The sequence below is a fragment of the Hyla sarda genome, chromosome 1 (genome assembly GCF_029499605.1).
Source record: "Hyla sarda isolate aHylSar1 chromosome 1, aHylSar1.hap1, whole genome shotgun sequence".
Lineage (NCBI taxonomy): Eukaryota > Metazoa > Chordata > Amphibia > Anura > Hylidae > Hyla > Hyla sarda.
This window is the reverse complement of record NC_079189.1, coordinates 302,836,501-302,856,768: the sequence shown is the minus strand read 5'-3', so window position 1 is coordinate 302,856,768 and position 20,268 is coordinate 302,836,501. Positions and strand designations below refer to the sequence as shown.

At 44.3% G+C, this 20,268-nt stretch overlaps 1 protein-coding gene across 3 annotated transcripts in view; it reads right to left on the bottom strand.

The window, feature by feature from the left end:
- Positions 1-20,268, bottom strand: part of HAUS8 (HAUS augmin like complex subunit 8) — a 53,812-nt gene that overhangs the window by 22,899 nt on the left and 10,645 nt on the right. For 2 of the 3 annotated variants that reach the window (XM_056518148.1, XM_056518147.1), the window contains exon 2: positions 9,187-9,263. In XM_056518148.1, coding sequence (XP_056374123.1) covers positions 9,187-9,263 — 77 coding nt within the window. Of the gene's footprint in view, positions 1-4,307; positions 4,449-9,186; positions 9,264-20,268 lie in introns of all 3 variants that reach the window. The other variant, XM_056518146.1, reaches the window with a different exon arrangement.

Sequence of the window (20,268 nt, the reverse complement as noted above, 5' to 3'; positions counted from 1 at the left end):
TACAATTTTGGAGCATATGATGAGGAAAAAATGAATAAACATTATACAAAGTAAAATTGGTCCTGTAAAAAACAAGCTCTTATATAGGTCTGTATAAAAAAATAAAAATAAAAAGGGAGGAGTAATGGCTATGAATGGATGAGGAGGAAAAAAACAAAAGTGCAACAACGAAAATTGGTCTGGTGCTTAAGGGGTTAGTATGTAAATTCCATGCAATTTTCAGCTCCAGCATGAGGAGACTTCAGGCCACACTGGGTGGCATGGTTGCCAAGGCAATTGGACAAGCTCAGCCAAGTTCCGTGTGAGAGTCCAATTCATTAGGAAATGGCTCGTCTGCGGAACTTTGATGAGCATAGCATGGTTGTCTTGGCCATGATTGTGCCATCAGTGTGGCCTGGTTCTTCCCACGCTGCAGCTGAAAATAACAGGGTGGAAGTATGGGACTTTAGCTCTCTCTGTTTAGGTACAAGGTAAAGATCTATCAATCAAGGATAGAGGGGCAGGCAGAGGCAACTGGGGACAGTCCCAATGACTCCTTCAGCTCTTGAAAATAAAAGCTGTGATTGATTGCTCTGGGTGATTAAGCCAGTTTTGCCTTGTTTTTTAGGCATTGAAGTTACTTCAACTACACAGTCTTTAGTTTTGCACCACCCTTTTTAATTAGCTTGTACACAAAATACATAGGACAAAAAGGAGCTTAGACTTTTTTCTCAGTGCAGCACACAAAGCTTACCACAAGGTGTCAGACACACATCACCTATTGAAGGTCTAACATCCTGGTGTTTGTAATGTATTCACTGATATCTGCCTCCAAGACAACCATAACTAAAGGCTTTCCTTGTCCATTCTGTAACTGAACACTTCCTGAAAAAACAAGTAGCAAAAAGTACCCTATATGGCATTGTGTATTCTCTCTGTTGCTGATTCAACTTTGCACTCTAATTTGCCAAACATAACAGATATGACCTCAAATCTGTGAATCAGATTTCACATATTTAAAGCGAAAGAGATTCATCATATATCCACAATAAAACAGCAACTCCTGCTTACCACAGCTGTAAAATTCAGGAATTCTGTCTAAGTGTCTATAAAGATACGAGTTTGCCACGCACGGTGCCATCTTGTTCATATATAGTGAGAAATACTGCAGAAAATGACAGCTGCAGGACAAGCCTGGCCTCCTCCTCTTAAGCTACCACACAAAAAAAAAAAAAAAATATTTAAAAAATAGGTGGCGCAGTGAGGTCATCATATAGAAGACGTTCTCCTGCAAACACCAGCTTAGCACCAAATCTACGGTGAAACAAAAGAAAAAAGAATGGTGCATGATACTGTACGCGTGGATACCACCTTCAAACTCTTCACTTTGCATTTCACAGAGTTTTGAGTGTAAATCAGGGGAATACCAGACACTTCATGCCATCCATCATTCATAGGGTTTCAAAATATATACCGTATAAAAATATATACCATTCAGCATTTTTTTTTTTATTAAAGAGAATCTGACACCCTGTTCACCGACACTAAACCCAATAGACGAGATCATAGTGCGGGTGACCAGCTTTACAAAGGGGGGGTCCCTTAAATCCATTGAGTATAAAAGGGGGCAGGGCAGACAGAATGTAGAGGAGGCAGGGGGAGCTGGGCAAGCCGGCTCCCCACCTCCAATGCGCACTGGATATCAATTATCAATGCAGCAGGAGGAACTTTACAGTACCAAAACTCTGCATATACTCAATGGACTTAAGTGACCCCTCATGGTAAAGTAGTTCACCTGCACTATAACCCAGTATATTGGGTTTAGTGGGGAGTGAACAGGGTGTCAGATTCTCTTTAAGGTAATTTATATGTAAAACATCTAAAAAGGAGGCCAAAATGCTACTCTTTAGGCCTCAAACAGCTAATATAAGTCTATGGATACATCTATATGTCAGGAAAAAGCCTTGAAAATGCAGTGTAAAAAGCACCTAAAAAAATGCAGTTTGAGTTTTTTGCCGCTGTTTCTTTCTAAAACAACAGTCATTAAATAATACAATGAAGGGACTAAATGAATTAAACTGTCTGACATATCTTTGGTTGGTTTTGTGCCAAAATGTTGATGCACTGGTCTATTCTGTAGACCGCACAAAATTTACAAGACTGCAACCCATTATTTTGGGCTGAAAGCACAATTCACCTACAAGACTATGTAAAATGGTGCCAGTAATTTTCTGGCACATATTTTGGGTTATTGTATACCAAGTTAAAGCAAACCAAGCATTAGATTTTACCATTTATAACATTTGGCGACACATGGTAAAATCTTTATCCTCACCAAACCCTGGGGGACTTTTCTGCCCCAAGGATGGGGAGGATATATAGTTTGTATGTTACCCCCACCACCCCATAAAGAGCAAGTATAGCTCCCCGCCCAGGGGCCCACTTACGGAGCTGCTGGACTAACTTACAAACTTCATATCCTCACCATTTTTCGGGGCAGGTGAGGATAAAGATTGTGTGGACCTAAAAATAATTTGCTGGCAGCACATTTCCCCGTGTAAACAGAGGACATACTGCAGACAATGATGAAAGTGAAAGGCCACATGTACAATCCAGCAATCCCTCTCTCAAACCATGTTCTAAAACAGTGGTTCTGAACCGGGGTTCGGTGAGGCAGTCTCCGGGGTTCGGCGGGGAGGCCCGCCAAGTGTTTTTGCCTCGGGACATCCCTATGTTCCGAAAGCATCTTTGTTGCCTCTGTTAAGTCACTGCGGCCCCGCGTTTAAAACGCGGGGATCGCCAGGAACTAGCGCACACAGGGACGTCACGTCCCATGCGTGCGCCTATGGCAACGGAGCACGGAGAAGAAGCACGGTGAAGAAGCTTCGGTGTTCCGGCCACCGATCCTCCAGTCCTGCTATGGCCCGACCCGAGGAGCGGTGATCGGAACACTGAAGTGGGGCAGTACACAGGCATACAGCCTCCAGCCATACTGTATGGCTGGAGGCTGTATGTCTGTGGGGGAATATACTGCACAAAATGTGGGGGGAACTATACTGCCAACGTAATGTGGGGGACTATACTGCCAGCCTAATGTGGGAAAACATATTGCACCTAATGTGGGGGACTATACTGCCAACGTAATGTGGGGGACAATATTGCACCTAATGTGGGGGAACATACTGCCGGCCTAATGTGGGGGACTATACTGCCAACCTAATGTGGGGGAACATACTGCCAGCCTAATGTGGGGGAACATACTGCAAGCCTAATGTGGGGGAACATACTGCAAGCCTAATGTGGGGGAACATACTGCAAGCCTAATGTGGGGGAACATACTGCCAGCCTAATGTGGGGGAACATACTGCCAGCCAAATGTGGGGGAACATAATGCCAGCCAAATGTGGGGGACTATATTGCACCTGTGGGGGACTATATTGCACCTAATGTGGGGGAACATACTGCCGGCCTAATGTGGGGGAACATACTGCCGGCCTAATGTGGGGAACTTTATTGCACCTAATCCGGGGGAACATACTGCCAGCTTAATTTGGGGAACTATATTGCACCTAAAGTGGGGGGACTATATTGCACCTAAAGTGGGGGGACTATATTGCACCTAATGTGGGGGGGACTATATTGCACCTAATGTAGGGGGGACTATATTGCACCTAATGTGGGGGGACTATATTGCACCTAATGTGGGGGGACTATATTGCACCTAATGTGGGGGGACTATATTGCACCTAATGTGGGGGGACTATATTGCACCTAATGTGGGGGAACATACTGCCGGCCTAATGTGGGGGACTATATTGCACCTAATGTGGGGGAACATACTGCCAGCTTAATGTGGGGGACTATATTGCACCTAATGTGGGGGGGGACTATATTGCACCTAATGTGGGGGACTATATTGCACCTAATGTGGGGGAACATACTGCCAGCTTAATGTGGGGAACTATATTGCACCTAATGTGGGGGGGGACTATATTGCACCTAATGTGGGGAAACATACTGCCGGCCTAATGTGGGGGAACTATGCTGCCAACCTAATGTGGGGGGAGCTGTGCTGCGTTCTTGAAGGGGTAGTCCACTAATAAGATATAAGTTAACATAGGAATTTGTTCATATATATATTTTTTTTAACTATAGTTCGGCCCTCCAATGGTCTGAGGGACCGTGAACTGGCCCCTTGTTTAAAAAGTTTGAGGACCCCTGCATTAGGGCCTAATGTGTGGGTGAACACTGCCTGTGCCTAACGTTTTGGTGTCAACAAATGGTAACGTACCCTATTATTGCTAAGAAAGCTCTGGAGATTTTCATACCGTTTGTTACAACATATCTTTGCGAGCAATCCATTTCCAGGATGCTGGACATAAAAACAAAGAAAAGGAACAGACTTTGTTGCGAAAATGACATGAGAGTGGCACTTGCCAAGGTAAAGCCGCGCATTTCTAAACGGGTCTCTGAAAGACAACAGCAGAAGTCACACTGATTTGCAGTAAATATTCATTGTTTTTGCGTGAAAATCATGTTTTCATGGTTTTGTTCTTAATCGTTTTGTTCATTTTGTGCACTTATGTATAAATATATACTTAACCCCTTAAGGACTCAGGGTTTTTCCGTTTTTGCACTTTCGTTTTTCCTCCTTGCCTTTTAAAAATCATAACCCTTTCGATTTTCCACCTAAAAATCCATATTATGGCTTATTGTTTGCATCGCCAATTCTACTTTGCAGTGACATTAGTCATTTTACCCAAAAATGTACGGCGAAACGGAAAAAAAAATCATTGTGCGACAAAATCGAAAAAAAAAACGCCATTTTGTAACTTTTGGGGGCTTCCGTTTCTACGCAGTGCATATTTCGGTAAAACTTACACCTTATCATTATTCTGTAGGTCCATACGGTTAAAATGATACCCTACTTATATAGGTTTGATTTTGTCGCACTTCTGGAAAAAATCATAACTACATGCAGGAAAATGTATGCGTTTAAAAATGTCCTCTTCTGACCCCTATAACTTTTATTTTTCCACGTACAGGGCGGTATGAGGACTCATTTTTGCGCCGTGATCTGAAGTTTTTATCGGTATGATTTTTGTTTTGATCGGACTTTTTGATCACTTTTTATTTATTTTTTTATGGTATAAAAAGTGACCAAAATACGCTTTTTTGGAGTTTGGAATTTTTTTGCGCGTACGCCATTGACCGTGCGGTTTAATTAATGATATATTTTTATAGTTCGGACATTTACGCACGCGGCGATACCACTTTTTTTTTTTACACTGTTTTATTTTTTTTATGGGAAAAGGGGGGTGATTCAAACTTATTAGGAAAGGGGTTAAATGACCTTTATTAACACTTTTTTTTTTACATTTTTTTTTGCAGTGTTATAGGTCCCATAGGGACCTATAACACTGCACACACTGATCTCTCATACTGATCACAGACGTGTATTAACACGCCTGTGATCAGTGTTATCGGCGCTTGACTGCTCCTGCCTGGATCTCTGGCACGGAGCAGTCATTCGCCGATCGGACACCAAGGAGGCAGGTAAGGGCCCTTCCGGTGTCCGGTCAGCTGATTTCACCGCGGCGGTCCCGAACAGCCCGAATGAGCAGCCGTGTCACTTTCACTTTCGAAGCGGCTAAACTTTCAGCTTTGACCGCCGCTTCTAAAGGGTTAATACCGCACATCGCCACGATCGGCGATGTGTGGTATTAGCCGCGGGTCCCGGCCGTTGATGAGCGCCGGGACCGACGCGATATGATGCGGGATCGCGACGCGATCCCGCTTCATATCGCGGGAGCCGGCGTAGGACGTAAATATACGTCCTGCGTCGCTAAGGGGTTAAATATATACTTCCTATGTTTTTAATTTGAAAGAATCATATTTTATTTGTCCAATTAAGAGTGGTTCGGTGAATGTGCATATGAAACTGGTGGGGTTCAGTACCTCCAACAAGGTTAAGAACCACTGTTCTACAATCTTTGAAATAATTGTCTTAAAAGGGGACCCTCCAGCTCTAGACATCTTCTCCCCTATCCACAGAATAGGGGATAAGTGTCTAATCATGGGGGGCGGGTACAGCTTCTGGGACCCCCTGCGATCTCTGCTCCATGCTGGATTACTGTCAACCATAGCCGAAGCTCCATATATATCTTTATGGGAGATCCAGAGAGACCCAGACGCTGTATTTCAGTCTCTCCCACAGACGTAAATGGGGGCATTACGAACACGGCTGCTCTGAAGCCTAGCACAGCCAATGTTCATTTATGTTCAGAACACAAGGGTGCTGGGCCAGAGATCGCGAGGGTCCCTGCAACTGGACACCTCGCGATCAGACATCTTATTCCCCTATCCTGTAGGTAGGGGATAAGATGTCTAATACAGCAGTTCCCCTTTAACCCCTTAAGGACTCAGCCCATTTTGGCCTTAAGGAATTTAATTTTTACGTTTTCGTTTTTTCCTCCTCGCCTTCTAAAAATCATAACTCTTTTATATTTTCATCCACATACTAGTATGAGGGCTTGTTTTTTGCATGACCAGTTGTCCTTTGTAATGACATCACTCATTATATCATAAAATGTATGGCGCAAACAAAAAAACACTATTTTTGTGGGGAAATTAAAAAGAAAAACGCAATTTTGCTAATTTTGGAAGGTTTCGTTTTCACGCCATACAATTTACGGTAAAAATGACGTGTGTTCTTTATTCTGAGGGTCAATACTTAAAACTAGTGCTTAAAAAAAAAAACACAAACTTTTTAACCGAATTAGTACGTTTATAATCCCTTTATTTTGATGACCTATAACTTTTTTATTTTTCCGTATAAGCGGCGGTATGAGGGCTCATTTTTTGCGCCATGATCTGTACTTTTTTTTTATACCACATTTGCTCATAAAAAAATTTATACATTTTTTATAATTTTTTTAAATAAAATGTATTAAAAAGTAGCAATTTGGGATTTATTTATTTTTTTACGTTCACGCCGTTCACCGTACGGGATCATTAACCCCTTAAGGACGCAGGACGTAAATGTACGTCCTGGTGAGGTGGTACTTAACGCACCAGGACGTACATTTACGTCCTGTGCATAACCGCGGGCATCGGAGCGATGCCCGTGTCATGTGCGGCTGATCCCGGCTGCTGATCGCAGCCAGGGACCCGCCGGCAATGGCCAACGCCCGCGATCTCGCGGGCGTCCGCCATTAACCCCTCAGGTGCCGGGATCAATACAGATCCCGGCATCTGCGGCAGTTCGCGATTTAAATGAACGATCGGATCGCCCGCAGCGCTGCTGCGGGGATCCGATCATTCAGAACGCCGGACGGAGGTCCCCTCTCCTTCCTCCGTCCGGCTCCCGGCGTCTCCTGCTCTGGTCTGTGATCGAGCAGACCAGAGCAGGAGATGACCGATAATACTGATCTGTTCTATGTCCTATACATAGAACAGATCAGTATTAGCAATCATGGTATTGCTATGAATAGTCCCCTATGGGGACTATTCAAGTGTAAAAAAAAATTTAAAAAAAATGTAAAAGTAAAAGTAAAAAAAAAGTGAAAAATCCCCTCCCCCAATAAAAAAGTAAAACGTCCGTTTTTTCCTATTTTACCCCCAAAAAGCGTAAAAATTTTTTTTTATAGACATATTTGGTATCGCCGCGTGCGTAAATGTCCGAACTAATAAAATAAAATGTTAATGATCCCGTACGGTGAACGGCGTGAACGAAAAAAAAAAAAAAAGTCCAAAATTCCTACTTTTTTAATACATTTTATTTAAAAAAAAAATATAAAAAATGTATTAAAAGTCTTTTATATGCAAATGTGGTATCAAAAAAAAGTACAGATCATGGCGCAAAAAATGAAGGGATTATAAACGTACTAATTTGGTTAAAAAGTTTGTGATTTTTTTTAAGCACAACAATAATATAAAAGTATATAATAATGGGTATCATTTTAATCGTATTGACCCTCAGAATAAAGAACACACGTCATTTTTACCATAAATTGTACGGCGTGAAAACAAAACCTTCCAAAATTAGCAAAATTGCGTTTTTCGTTTTAATTTCCCCACAAAAATAGTGTTTTTTGGTTGCGCCATACATTTTATGATATAATGAGTGATGTCATTACAAAGGAAAACTGGTGGCGCAAAAAACAAGCCCTCATACTAGTCTGTGGATGAAAATATAAAAGAGTTATGATTTTTAGAAGGCGAGGAGGAAAAAATGAAAACGTAAAAATTAAATTGTCCAAAATGGGCTGAGTCCTTAAGGGGTTAACATTTTATTTTAATAGTTCGGACATTTACGCACACGGAGATCCCAAAAAGGTCTATTAAATTTATTTTTTACGCTTTTTGGGGGTAAAATAGGAAAAAACGGACATTTTACTTTTTTATTGGGGGAGGGGACTTTTAAATTTTTTTTTTTTTTACACTTGAATAGTCCCCATAGGGGACTATTCATAGCAATACCATGATTGCTAATACTAATCTGTTCTATGTATAGGACATAGAACAGATCAGTGTTAACGGTCATCTTCTGCTCTGGTCTGCTCGATCTCAGACCAGAGCAGAAGACGCCGGACAGAGGCAGGTGAGGGGACCTCCGTGCGGCGTTCTGAATGATCGGATCCCCGCAGCAGCACTGCGGGGGATCCGATCATTCATTGAAATCGCGTACTGCCGCAGATGCCGGGATCTGTATTGATCCCGGCATCTGAGGGGTTATTGGTGGACGCCTGCAAGATCGCGGGCGTCGGCCATTGCCGGTGGGTCCCTGGCTGCGATCAGCAGCCGGGATCAGCCGCGCATGACACGGGCATCGCTCCGATGCCCGCGGTTATGCACAGGACGTAAATGTACGTCCTGGTGCGTTAAGTACCACCGCACCAGGACGTACATTTATGTCCTGCGTCCTTAAGGGGTTAAAAGATTAATTAACTGCTGCATTGGGGAGCAGGATATGTCACTATTGTTGCATTGGGAGTGGTTCATAGCACATAGGAGACATAAGAACAGGTAAGGCAGAAGTCTGTGCAAAGAGGGCCAAATAAAAATGATATGTGCACTGCTGGGACACAAGAAGGTGAAACATGACTAGGTCGCCAGAAGAACTGTAAAAATGTAGTCTTGGACATGACATGCACATGCTTTGCCTGGAGTTTCTCTTTATTGTAAAAGATTAAGAGATCTACTGACCTTTGATTTTTTTCAAAGCTATATCACCACTACTACCCCCCGAGCTGTTCTGTGATCCATTTTCCAAAGAATTTGACCTAAAACACAATTAGTGCAAAATATTACTGCTTAAACAGACAATCAAACTTATTAAAAAAACTGATTTTAACATATTAGTCACAATTCGCACCAACTATCCTCAGATATCAGTGGCAGAAAACATACCATTATAAATAAATTTGGGCTAATGACAAATACAACACCATACACCACTCGTATGTAGGAGAGAGCCTATAATGTCAAACCTAGAGGTAGGTAGGGAGTGTCAGATACACGAGTTGCTGCATGAATGAATAGGACTTATTCATGCAAGCGGAATTCCCTAGCGGGCTGAATTTCAGCAGTGTGGACGAGGCCATACGATGCATTTGCAAGTTTTCAGACCCATTTACTTTTTTCACATTTTCTTATGTTGTGGAATCGTGCAACAATTAAAAACAACAAACTCAGTAAGCTTTCCCTCATAATTCTGCGCTCAATATCTCATAATGACAAAGAAGAAAAATGTTAGAAATCTTTGCGAATTAAAAAAATTTAATAAATAAATAATTATTAACCAGGGGACTCTTTTTTCAGTTTTAGCACTTTCGTTTTTTCCTCCTTATCTTTTAAAAATCATAACCCTTTAAATTTTGCACCTAAAATTCCATATTATGGCTTATTTTTTGCGCCACCAATTCTACTTTGCAGTGACAGTCATTTTACCAAAAAATCCACGGCGAAACGGAAATGGACTTTCAGGGGCTTCTGTTTCTACGCAGTGCACTTTTTCATAAAAATTACACCTCTTTATCCTATAGGTCCCTACGGTTAAAATGATACCCTACTTATATCGGTTTGATTTTGTCTTACCTCTAGAAAAAAAATCATGACTACATGCACGAAAATTAATACGTTTCAAATTATCTTCTGACCCCTATAAGTTTTTAATTTTTCCACGTACAGGGAAGTATGAGGGCAAATTTTTTGCGCTGTGATCTGAAGTCGGTACCATGTTTGTTTTGATTGGACTAAAAATACGCTATTTTGGACTTTGGAATTTTTTTACGTGTATGCAATTGACCGTGTGTTTTAATGAACAATATATTTTTTATAGTTCGGACATTTCCGCACACGGCGTTACCATGTTTATTTTTATTTACATAGTTTTTGTTTTTTTTTAAACGGGAAAAGGGGGGTGATTCTTACTTTTATTAGGGAAGGGGGTTAATTCATCATTAGTACCTTTTTTTCCCGCCTGTTTTTTTTTTTTGCTGTTCTAGCCCCCTCTAGTGGCTATATTATGCATTACATGGATTCCTAACACTGATCATCGGCATAGAACTACATGCCGATGATCAGTGTTATCGTGGCTTGACTTCTCCTGCCTGGATCTCAGGCATGGTGAAGTCAATCGCCGATCGAACGGGCCAGAGGCAGTTAAGGGACCCTTATCCTAGGTGATCAGGATCAGGTTTTACCGCTGTGTTCCCGATCAGCCCAACTGAGCTGCTGGGATGCAATTTTATCAACTTTAGACGAGGCAATCAACTTTGATTGCCGCGTCTAAAGGGTCAATAGCGCATGGCACAACGATTGCTGCAGCGCTATTAGCCCAGGGTCCCGGCTTTCATTAGCCGCCGGGACTGACCCACTATGACACGGGGTCATGGCGTGACCCCGCATTATAGACCGGGTGCAGGGAGTACAGGTACACCCTGCATCCTTAAGAGGTTAAGTATTCAGGCCCTTTACTCCATACTTAGTTGAAGCACCCTTGACAGCGATTACAGCCTCAATTCTTCTTGAGGATGAGGCCACAAGGTTTACATGTTCAATTGGGTTCAAGTCAAGGCTCTGGCTGAGCCACATTCACAGAGTCATCCCAAGCCACTCCTGTGTAGTCCTGACTATGTGTTTATGGTAACTGGGGGAGATCTATCAAAACTTGTGCAAAGGAAAGCTGACCAGTTGCCCACAGCAACCAATCCAATGATCTTTTTCAGAGGCCCTTTTAACCCCTTAACGACAATGGACGTAAATGTACATCATGGTGACGTGGTACTTAGCGCACAATGACGTAGATTTATGCACCGCCATGATCGCGAGCACCGGAGCGGTGCTTGCGTCATGCCCCGGCTGCTATCAGCAGCCAGGGACCCGCCGGTAATGGCGGACATCTGCGATCGCGCAGATTTCCGCCATTAACCCCTCAGATGCTGTGATCAATACAGATCACGGCATCTGCAGCAGTGCAGTACTTTGAATGGATGATCGGATCACCCGCAGCGCTTCCGCAGGGATCTGATCATCCAGCATGGCGGCCGGAGGTCCCCACACCTGGCTCCAGCCATCTCCTGGGGTCTTCTGCTCTGGTCTGCAATCGAGCAGACCAGAGCAGAAGATCACCGATAACACTGAGAAGTGCTATGTCCTATACATGTCCCCTATGGGGACATAAAAAGTGTTAAAAAAAAAAAAAAGAAAAAAAAAAATGTAAAATAAAAAAGTAAAAAATAATTTGAAAAGTACCCTCTCCCAATAAAAAAGTAAAACGTCCGTTTTTCCGATTTTACCCCCCAAAAATAATTAATACACATATTTGGTATCATCGCATGCGTAAAAGTCTGAACTATTAAAATATATTGTTAATTATACCGTACGGTTAACGGCTTAATCGTAAAAAAATGTAAAAAATCCAAAATTGCTGCTTTTTTGTCACATTTTATTCCCCAAAAAAATGAATAAAAAATTCATAAAAAGTAAAACCTAAGCAAAAGTGGTACTGATAAAAACTACAGATCATGGCGCAAAAAATGAGCCCTCATATCACCCCATATACAGAAAAATTAGAAAGTTATAGGTGAGTGGTCAAAATAGGGCAATTTCAAACATACTAATTTTGTTAAAATGGTTTGACATTTTTTTTTTTTAAGCGGTACAATTATAGAAATTCACATAACATGGGTATCATTTTAATCGTATTGACCCACAGAATAAAGAACACATGTCATTTATACCTGAAAGTGTACAGCGTGAAAACAAAACCTTCCAAAATTTGCTAAATTGCATTTTTCTTTTCAATTTTCCCACATAAATAATATTTGTTTGGTTGCGCCGTACATTTTATGGTAAAATAAGTCAAGTAATTACAACGTACAAATGGTGACGCAAAAAACAAGCCCTCATATGGGTCTGTGGATCTTAATATAAGAGAGTTATGATTTTTAGAAGGCGAGGAGGAAAAAACGAAAATGCAAAAATAAAATTGGTCTGGTCCTTAAGGCCAAAATGGGCCTGGTCCTTAAAGGAGTTAAAAAAAGAAAGCAGCAATCGGATTGGTTGCTATGAGCAACTGGTCAACTTTTCATGATGTCACGAAGCTCCGCCCATGCTCCTTGTCGGCCCTTGAACAGAAGATACCGAAGAAGATAGAAGAACCGGAGGTTAGTGCAGGTGAAACTGATGACAGATTTCCTTTAAAGGGGTACTCCGGCGCTTAGACATCTTATCCCCTACCCAAGGGATAGGGGATAAGATGCCTGATCGGGGGGGTCCCGCCGCTGGGGACCCCCGTGATCTTGCACACAGCACCCAGCATGCTCCGGGGACTGATTTTAACTGGGGTGATGCGTGCAAGATGACGGGGGTCCCCAGAGGCGGGACCCCTGCGATCAGGCATCTTATCCCCTATCCTTTGGGTAGGGGATAAGATGTCTAAGCGCCGGAGTACCCCTTTAAGTGTCCTGGTAGTTCTCTCCACCTCATGGATTGGTTAGCTGTTAGGTCAGCTGTGATATCAAGGGGGAGTATTTTCAAATCATGTCCAATCAGCTGAATTTACTACAGGTGACTTCATCTTTGAGATGTTTCTACACCTTGATTAAGAGAAATGGGAGCCTCCCCAGAGCTACATTTCGAGTATCATAGCAGAGGGTCTGAATATTTATGACTATTCAAAATTTTAGTTTTTTGTTAACGTGCTTAAACTCTGTTTTTACATTCCTATTACATGGAGTGCAGATTGACAGGGAAATATTCGTTTTATTTCATTTTTGGTAGTACAAGGCCAAGTACACGTACAAAAAGGTATTGTGCATTGCTTCTTTTTATTGTGAGGGCTTGTTTTTTATTTTGCGGGACTAACCTACTTCCTGATAACACCTTTCATTTTACTATAAATGTACAGTTAAACTGGAAAAAGGAGATTGTTTGCACTCTGATGGGTATATGCTCTTGCCACTAGGAGGCGCTGAAACTAGGAAAAAAAGTCAGCTCCTCCCTGGCAGGATATACCTGCCCACTGGAAGTGAGGTAATCAGTTTTGCCACAAAGCAGTAGGAGAAGCCAAGAGATCTGTCCGAAGGACCCTGGAAAGGAATCCCTAATAAAAAAAAACACCAGAGCCGGAAAAGATGATCTGGAAAAGAAATGAAGAAATAGGTGGGTGCTGTGTCCCCAAATGAAGGCTACGAGAAAGAGATTTTACGGGGAGTACAAAAAAAAAATCTCCTCTTTTAGGTTGCTCTTCATTGGGGGACACTGATTCTGATGGGACGTACCAAAGCAGTCCCTGGGGTGGGAAAGAACAACCACCAGAGGAAGGGGGTCAGTCCAGAGACTGAACGCCAGTCTGCCATAAGGCTCACAAAGGAGACCCTAGGCCAAAAGACAACAGAGGCCTGGAACTGAGGGTCCGGCAGTGCCCACCGTCCATGCAGATGGACTAGGATGCCAGGAAGGGACCGTCCTAGGAGAGACTCTAAACCAGGCCACATTGAGAGACCAGAAATGGGCACTTAGGAGACCCGAAGGGCCGTAACAAACGTAGAAGGAGGTAGCAAAACAACTCCAAGAAGCGCAGAATAAGACAGACGGAGAGCCTGGCTGGCAAACAAAAAAGGGAACGACAAGAGGACCCCATACGGAGCAGCAACCGAAACCAGAGATCAAGGCGAGAAAACGCCAGGGAGAGCTGCGGGCGGCTAAATCGAAGACAAGCACAGTCAAGGTGAAGACCAGAAACTGTTGAAAAAGAGGAAGAGAGACGAAACCAGTCTCCAGAGAGGCACTGTGCAGAAGATCAAAGACCTGAACCAAACAACTGTAGGCTCCAAAAACCACTGTCCCAGAGCACAGCCCGAACACCCAGGGGGAAAGCAGACAGAGGATAACACAGTGCCTAAACAGCGGGAAGGAATCCACATCCACACGTAAGCAGAAATTGGCCCGACTGATGAAAAACCGGCAGACCAGATTGCCCTCCATCCCCCGGAGTACACGGACCCCGAAGGAGACTGAAAGTAAAAAAATAGTCTGGAGGTTCTACATCTGTAGGGAGAGCATCCCCAACATCTGCGAAATACTCCGGGAGACATAACGCTATGTCGAGACAAGAAAGGCAGCACAGAAAGACCGCCCACAAATGGGATTGCGGAGAAGTCCGGAAAGGACCACTACACATGCCCGAGACTGCAACAATCACCAAGGCCCCCGAAGAAGCAGGAGGGCCGACCTAGAAAAGAAGGCACGCCACAACAGTCTAGGAAAGTGTCCAGTACAAGGAGACTAACCAGTCTCGGACCCTAGAGTGCTCAGAAGCAACATCCCGTCAGGGCGGGAACGGAGGGAGAAGCAAAAAGGAAACCAGCTGGGGCTCCCAGGATCCGGGGATGGGAAGGAGGAACACACCTTTCAAGGAAGAGCACGCCAAGGAAGGAGGAGAGCAATGGCAGGACCTGAACAACAGACGGTGTCTAGATCTGCTGTCGATTAGCCAAACATAAATGCATAAACCCCTCTCACAGGAGGAGTGTGCCTCAGCTGCATGAGCAGTAGAGACAACCAAGAAAACAGGAGGGGAGCCAGGCTGCAATCGTTTGCAGCAAGCCCACAAGCATAGCCGACGAAGAGCTCTTCTGATTGTTCGCAGTGAGAAGAAAAAAAAAAAACACAGGGGCCCAGCCAGGTACCCCACCCATGTAGGGGGAAGAGAGAGATGGCACCATCTGGGCAGAAGAGCTCAGCAAAACAGTTCCCCTGGTGGAGGGAAAAACAAGGGGTGGTGGAGATGAAGCTCAGGCATTGACCGTGTCAAACTCCCTGATCCCCAAACCACCTGTGGAAGGGGAATGCGAAAGTGTGCCAGGTAATGTAGGTTCTGGGAAATGCCGCCCTACGGCAACTGTCAAGATACTGGGTGGTCATAGCCCCCAGGAACCTTGCAAAAAAAAAAAAAAAAGGCACGGAGGAGCCAAAGGGATCTGAAACCTGGACACTGGAGCTTGACAAGGGTACAAGACATGACTACGAATGCAAAGAAGAAGCATTAGGAAGAACACCCCCGTCAAATGAGCCATCCTGGTCATTGTCGAAGGCAACAGAGCAGGCGCCTGAGCCACCCTGCGCAGGAACCGAGGAGGCATGGGGGGGGGGGGCTACAGAACAGAGGCTACAGGCCCAAGGTACATCCCACCAAAAAGGAGGGGAGGTAGGCTCTACCTGTGCAGAGCATCCAAAGCATAAGTAGTGACACCGACATTGGTACCTTATGATAGTAATGGGGCACCAAGAGTGCAGGCACTAAAGGAACCGTAGAATCTAAATGTGCGTTAGTATGGAAAACAGGCTCAGCACTCAACGGTGTGTCACAACGATGCCCTTAGCAGACCAACGCTACATCTCCAGAAAGGGAAAGAGTGGTGTTGTTGCTGCGAAGGACCATAGAACCCTCAGAAAATGCCACACCCCATCTCTCCATGGTGCAACACACCAGCACTGTGGTCACAGACGAAAGTGATAAAGGACACAAGCAGATAGTGTCCAGCTTACAGGTATAATTTATTCCAATAGATTCCCCATAAGGAAAGCAAATAAACACCCTAATTTCCCATATACTTATTTTATTAAAAAAATCTCATAAGCTTTATTATTTTCTACACAGTATAAAAACCAATAGTGCTGTATGCCCTTATTGTGTATATTCACAGAAGACGATGTTGATGTACGCTAGCTTGCTCACATGTATAACTGAATGTGCCTGCAGGTCACACCCTGTTTCACTGAGCTATAGTACTATTCCTAGTTAAAATTTCCTACTTTGCCCCCCTCGACATGTTTCGCTACTAAGTAGCTTTATCAAGAGGTGGCGGGAATCTGAGCATGGATGCCGTGTCTGCCATACTTCTAGACTTCGTTTGTAACGTCACTGACAGGAAACTCGATCTGTTCCTGTTCAATAGGGTAATCGGTTCCTCCTCCATTCCTGTGAAAGGACCATTCATTTAGATTGTCATATACTTATTTCAATCAGTGCCCTCCTTCCTTCATACACTGGTCACATGTGAATAATGTCGGAGTGTCCAGCCAATCCAGTCTTTTGTTTGCGCACATGACACCACATATGATGTCGTAGGTAATCTCGGCTGCGCAGGGACTTTGCCTATACTCTCTGCCTCTTCGCACACATCCCGTGTGCGCATTTGCGTCTGCGCGCGCTGTTTGTTTAGTCCCGATGTTACCTGTGCATACCAAGATGCGCAGACACTCAGAATATCCCAAGTATGGGACTTCTATTATTGTATACTCACTGTGGGTACAAGGTATTGGCTTGGCTCTAAACTCTTAGCTGATATATTAATCTCATTAATTTCACATGTATAATCTCTATAGAAATGCCCTGATGCTAATTCTTAATTAGGAGAATTGTTATTTTGTTAGTACATACAATTCTATAGTTCTTTTTCTTTATATCTATTACTCTGTAAACCCTAATTTTCTTTATGCTTGTGTTTCCATTATAATTGGTCGAATCAAAGAATGATTAAAGTAAAAGTACTTAGATTAAATAGAATAATTGCAAGGGAAAAGAGGAAAGGGAAGGGAGGAGGGTTTAAGGAAGGGGGGGGGGGGGAAGAGGTAAGTTTGGGTATAAAGGACCAATGAACACAGAAGGTCATTCGTCTGGAACTGCACATGTGAAAGTGAACCACCAGACTTCAGCCGCGGGAGCGTCTGGCTAATAGGCATAGGGACCGTGGACACAGCGAGTCCTGCATTAAGAACCCCACACTGAAAGTGGGTTACCAGCCCTCAGCCGTGAGAGGGCAGGCATGTGGAGAGGGACCTGGGAAAGTAGCGAACCCTGTGAACCACTATGTGGTGCATTGTATAAGGGCCATGGAGCAACAGGGGGTCACTCACTCGGAACCACAGCATGGCAGTGGGTTATCTGAACTTGCGCCACGGTGCAGGTAATGTACAGTGGGTGATCCGACATAATAGTAAACTATGCCGACAACCACCACGTTGGCTGGAATAGGATTCTTTAATGCACAGGGTCACTCCTTCAAACTCTAGGAGACCATGCAGAGGAATGTCTGCCTGACTGGCATCAGTCCTGTGTACTGGCAGGGACCCATGGCCCGATTCCTCCCACCAGCAGAGAGATACGGGAAACCCTAGCCATGCACGCGGCAGCCCAGAGATGGGAGGCAGACTGTGGCGGCAGACAACAGTCTGGCTTAGCGAGTACTCCTCCGAGTGCTGGCGAAAAGGGGGCAAAAGGCAGATAGGCGAGAACTGTGTACCTCTGACGCATGTGGGAGGACAGGGAGGCCTAGGAGCCATAGACAGAATCCCCGCCCCACTTGGAGATCCGGGGATACTAAGGAGCCGTGGATTGTATCCCTGTCGCCACGCATAGGGTCAATAGGACACGCCAGGCCGTCTTCGGGTACCGAAACTCCAGCCGCAGATACCTCAGCCATGAGATAGAGGACAGGCGGTGGAGGAAACCACGCAGACCACTGTCTGGCTTACTGGTATGGGTCCATAATAAATAATTGGTTACTACTTCTGACACCTGGCACTAGCATTGGGGTGCCGGAATGCCAGCCGCAGATACATCAGCCATGAGAGAAATGACAGGCGGCAGAGGGAACCACACAGACCACTGACTGGCTTACTGGTATGGGTCCACCAAAATCCCCAGGTCCCGCTCTAAAGGAGCTCCAAGACCTCGGCCAGCCAGCAGTGGAAGGGAGAGCAGCCAACCCCAGCTGCTCATGGGGAAATAGAAGACATGTGGGCTTCTTCTGCGGAAGCAGCCGATGCTGGAAGAGTTGGGTGCGGATGCTCAGCTGCCTTACATGAGCAGCATACTGTAGGAGCGCCTGCCGATCCGAGTCAGCGGGGTTACTGTAACACCTGGCTGGAAGGGCTCCTGCCAGGCTGGAGGTAACCATGGCCCTGAACCAGGGAGTCAGAGGAGGAATACAGCCTGACATCCCAGGTAGCACTATGACCCCTGCAGCGCCAAGCCTGGAGGGCTCACTGTGGGGAGGAGAGGGGTAGAGGAGAGCAGAAAGGCACCAAGCTTCCCATCGGGCGCTCTGAAGGCTGTGCCGACAAAGCAGGGAGAGAGTCTCCCCCCCCCCCCCTCAGTTAATCCACCATGATTCCCACGTTGAGCTCGGGAAGAAGAGGGGCGGGGCTACCTGTCGCCATTATGGCTCCCGCCAGCCAGCACAGTGCCAGAGGAGCTAAGAGTTGTGACCAAGGAGGGAAAGGTCTGTGGCCGCAGAAAGTACAGGGAGCTGCCACAAAAGCTGGGGGCTGCCCTGAGACAAAATGGCCACCGTAACTCGCAACCTATAGACAGGTGAAATTACTGGTAGGAATCCAGACCCCCTGTAAGACCGGGATCAGGGCCTCTTAAGTGCCCCGTTGAGGACCTGCATATAATCAAACCACAAGCGCAACTCCACAAAGCGACAGCCCTAGATACCCAGGGAGAATATTAACCACTCAGGTCCAGCCACAGTCCTGCCAGAAGAGGGGGGGGGGGGTGTACATACTCACCCGGACTATCTTCATATACTCACCTAGACGGCTTTAGCCAGCTTATGGCCACGCTGCATCATACCAGGCTAAGATAGCGGGGATAGGGGCAGTGGGGGACCCAGACCCAGGGTACAACCTCCAGGCGCTGGCGAGAATGGGTTAACAGTACATGCTCTATGTCTGTGTCCCTTTGTCGCATATGGGGGAACACATAGCGCCATGCTCCTGAACCCCCACCTGAAAATGAGAAACAAAAAAGGGAGGAAAAAAGCTAAACAGCCCTTACTAGAAAATAATAAAATTTAAAAAAAGACCAGGTCTGGGAAGCTCCTACTGACATTAGCTAAAACTGATTACCTCACTTCCAGTGGGAGGTTATATTATGCCAGGGAGGAGCTGACTTTTTCCTAGTGTCAGCGCCTCCTAGTGGCAATAGCATATACCCAAATGAAGAGCGACCAAGTAAAAATTATTTGTAAGGCTAAATTTAAGGCATTTGCATTTTAATTTTTTCATGTTTACACAGTGCATTTTTTTTGGTAAAAATGACATGTCCTCCTTATTCTGTAGATCCATATGACTACAGTGATAAGTTTATATAAGTTGTGTTTTACTACGGTACTATAATAAAAAATTTTGTAAGAAAAGGAATATGCTTAAAAATTTCCTCTTCTGACCTATGCATGAGTGCTCATTGTTTGTGCCGTGATCTTTAGTTTTTATCTGTACATTTTTTTTTGTTTTGATGGATCTTTTTGGATCATTTACATTTTTTGTGGTACATGAAGTGACCAAAAATCAGCACATTTGGACTTTGCTTTTTTCCCCAACATTTTTGTAATTAACCGTGCAGTGTCGTTAATATTATATTTTAATAGTTGGAACATTTCTAAACTTCTGATGAATGTCCTTTATAGGCAAGCACCTTTAATCGCTTAATGACAGAGGGCATACCGGTATGCCCCCGTTTTAGAGTCCTTAACACCTTGGGGACGGAGGGTTTTCCAGTTTTTGCACTTTTGTTTTTTCCTCCTTATCTTTTAAAAATCATAACCCTTTCAATTTTGCAGCTAAAAATCCATACGAGGGCTTATTTTTTGTGCCACCAATTCTACTTTGTAATGACAACAGTCATTTTACTCCCAAAAATCTAAGGCGAAACGGAAACAAAATTAATTGTGCGACAAAATTGAAGAAAAAATGCAATTTTGTAACTTTTAA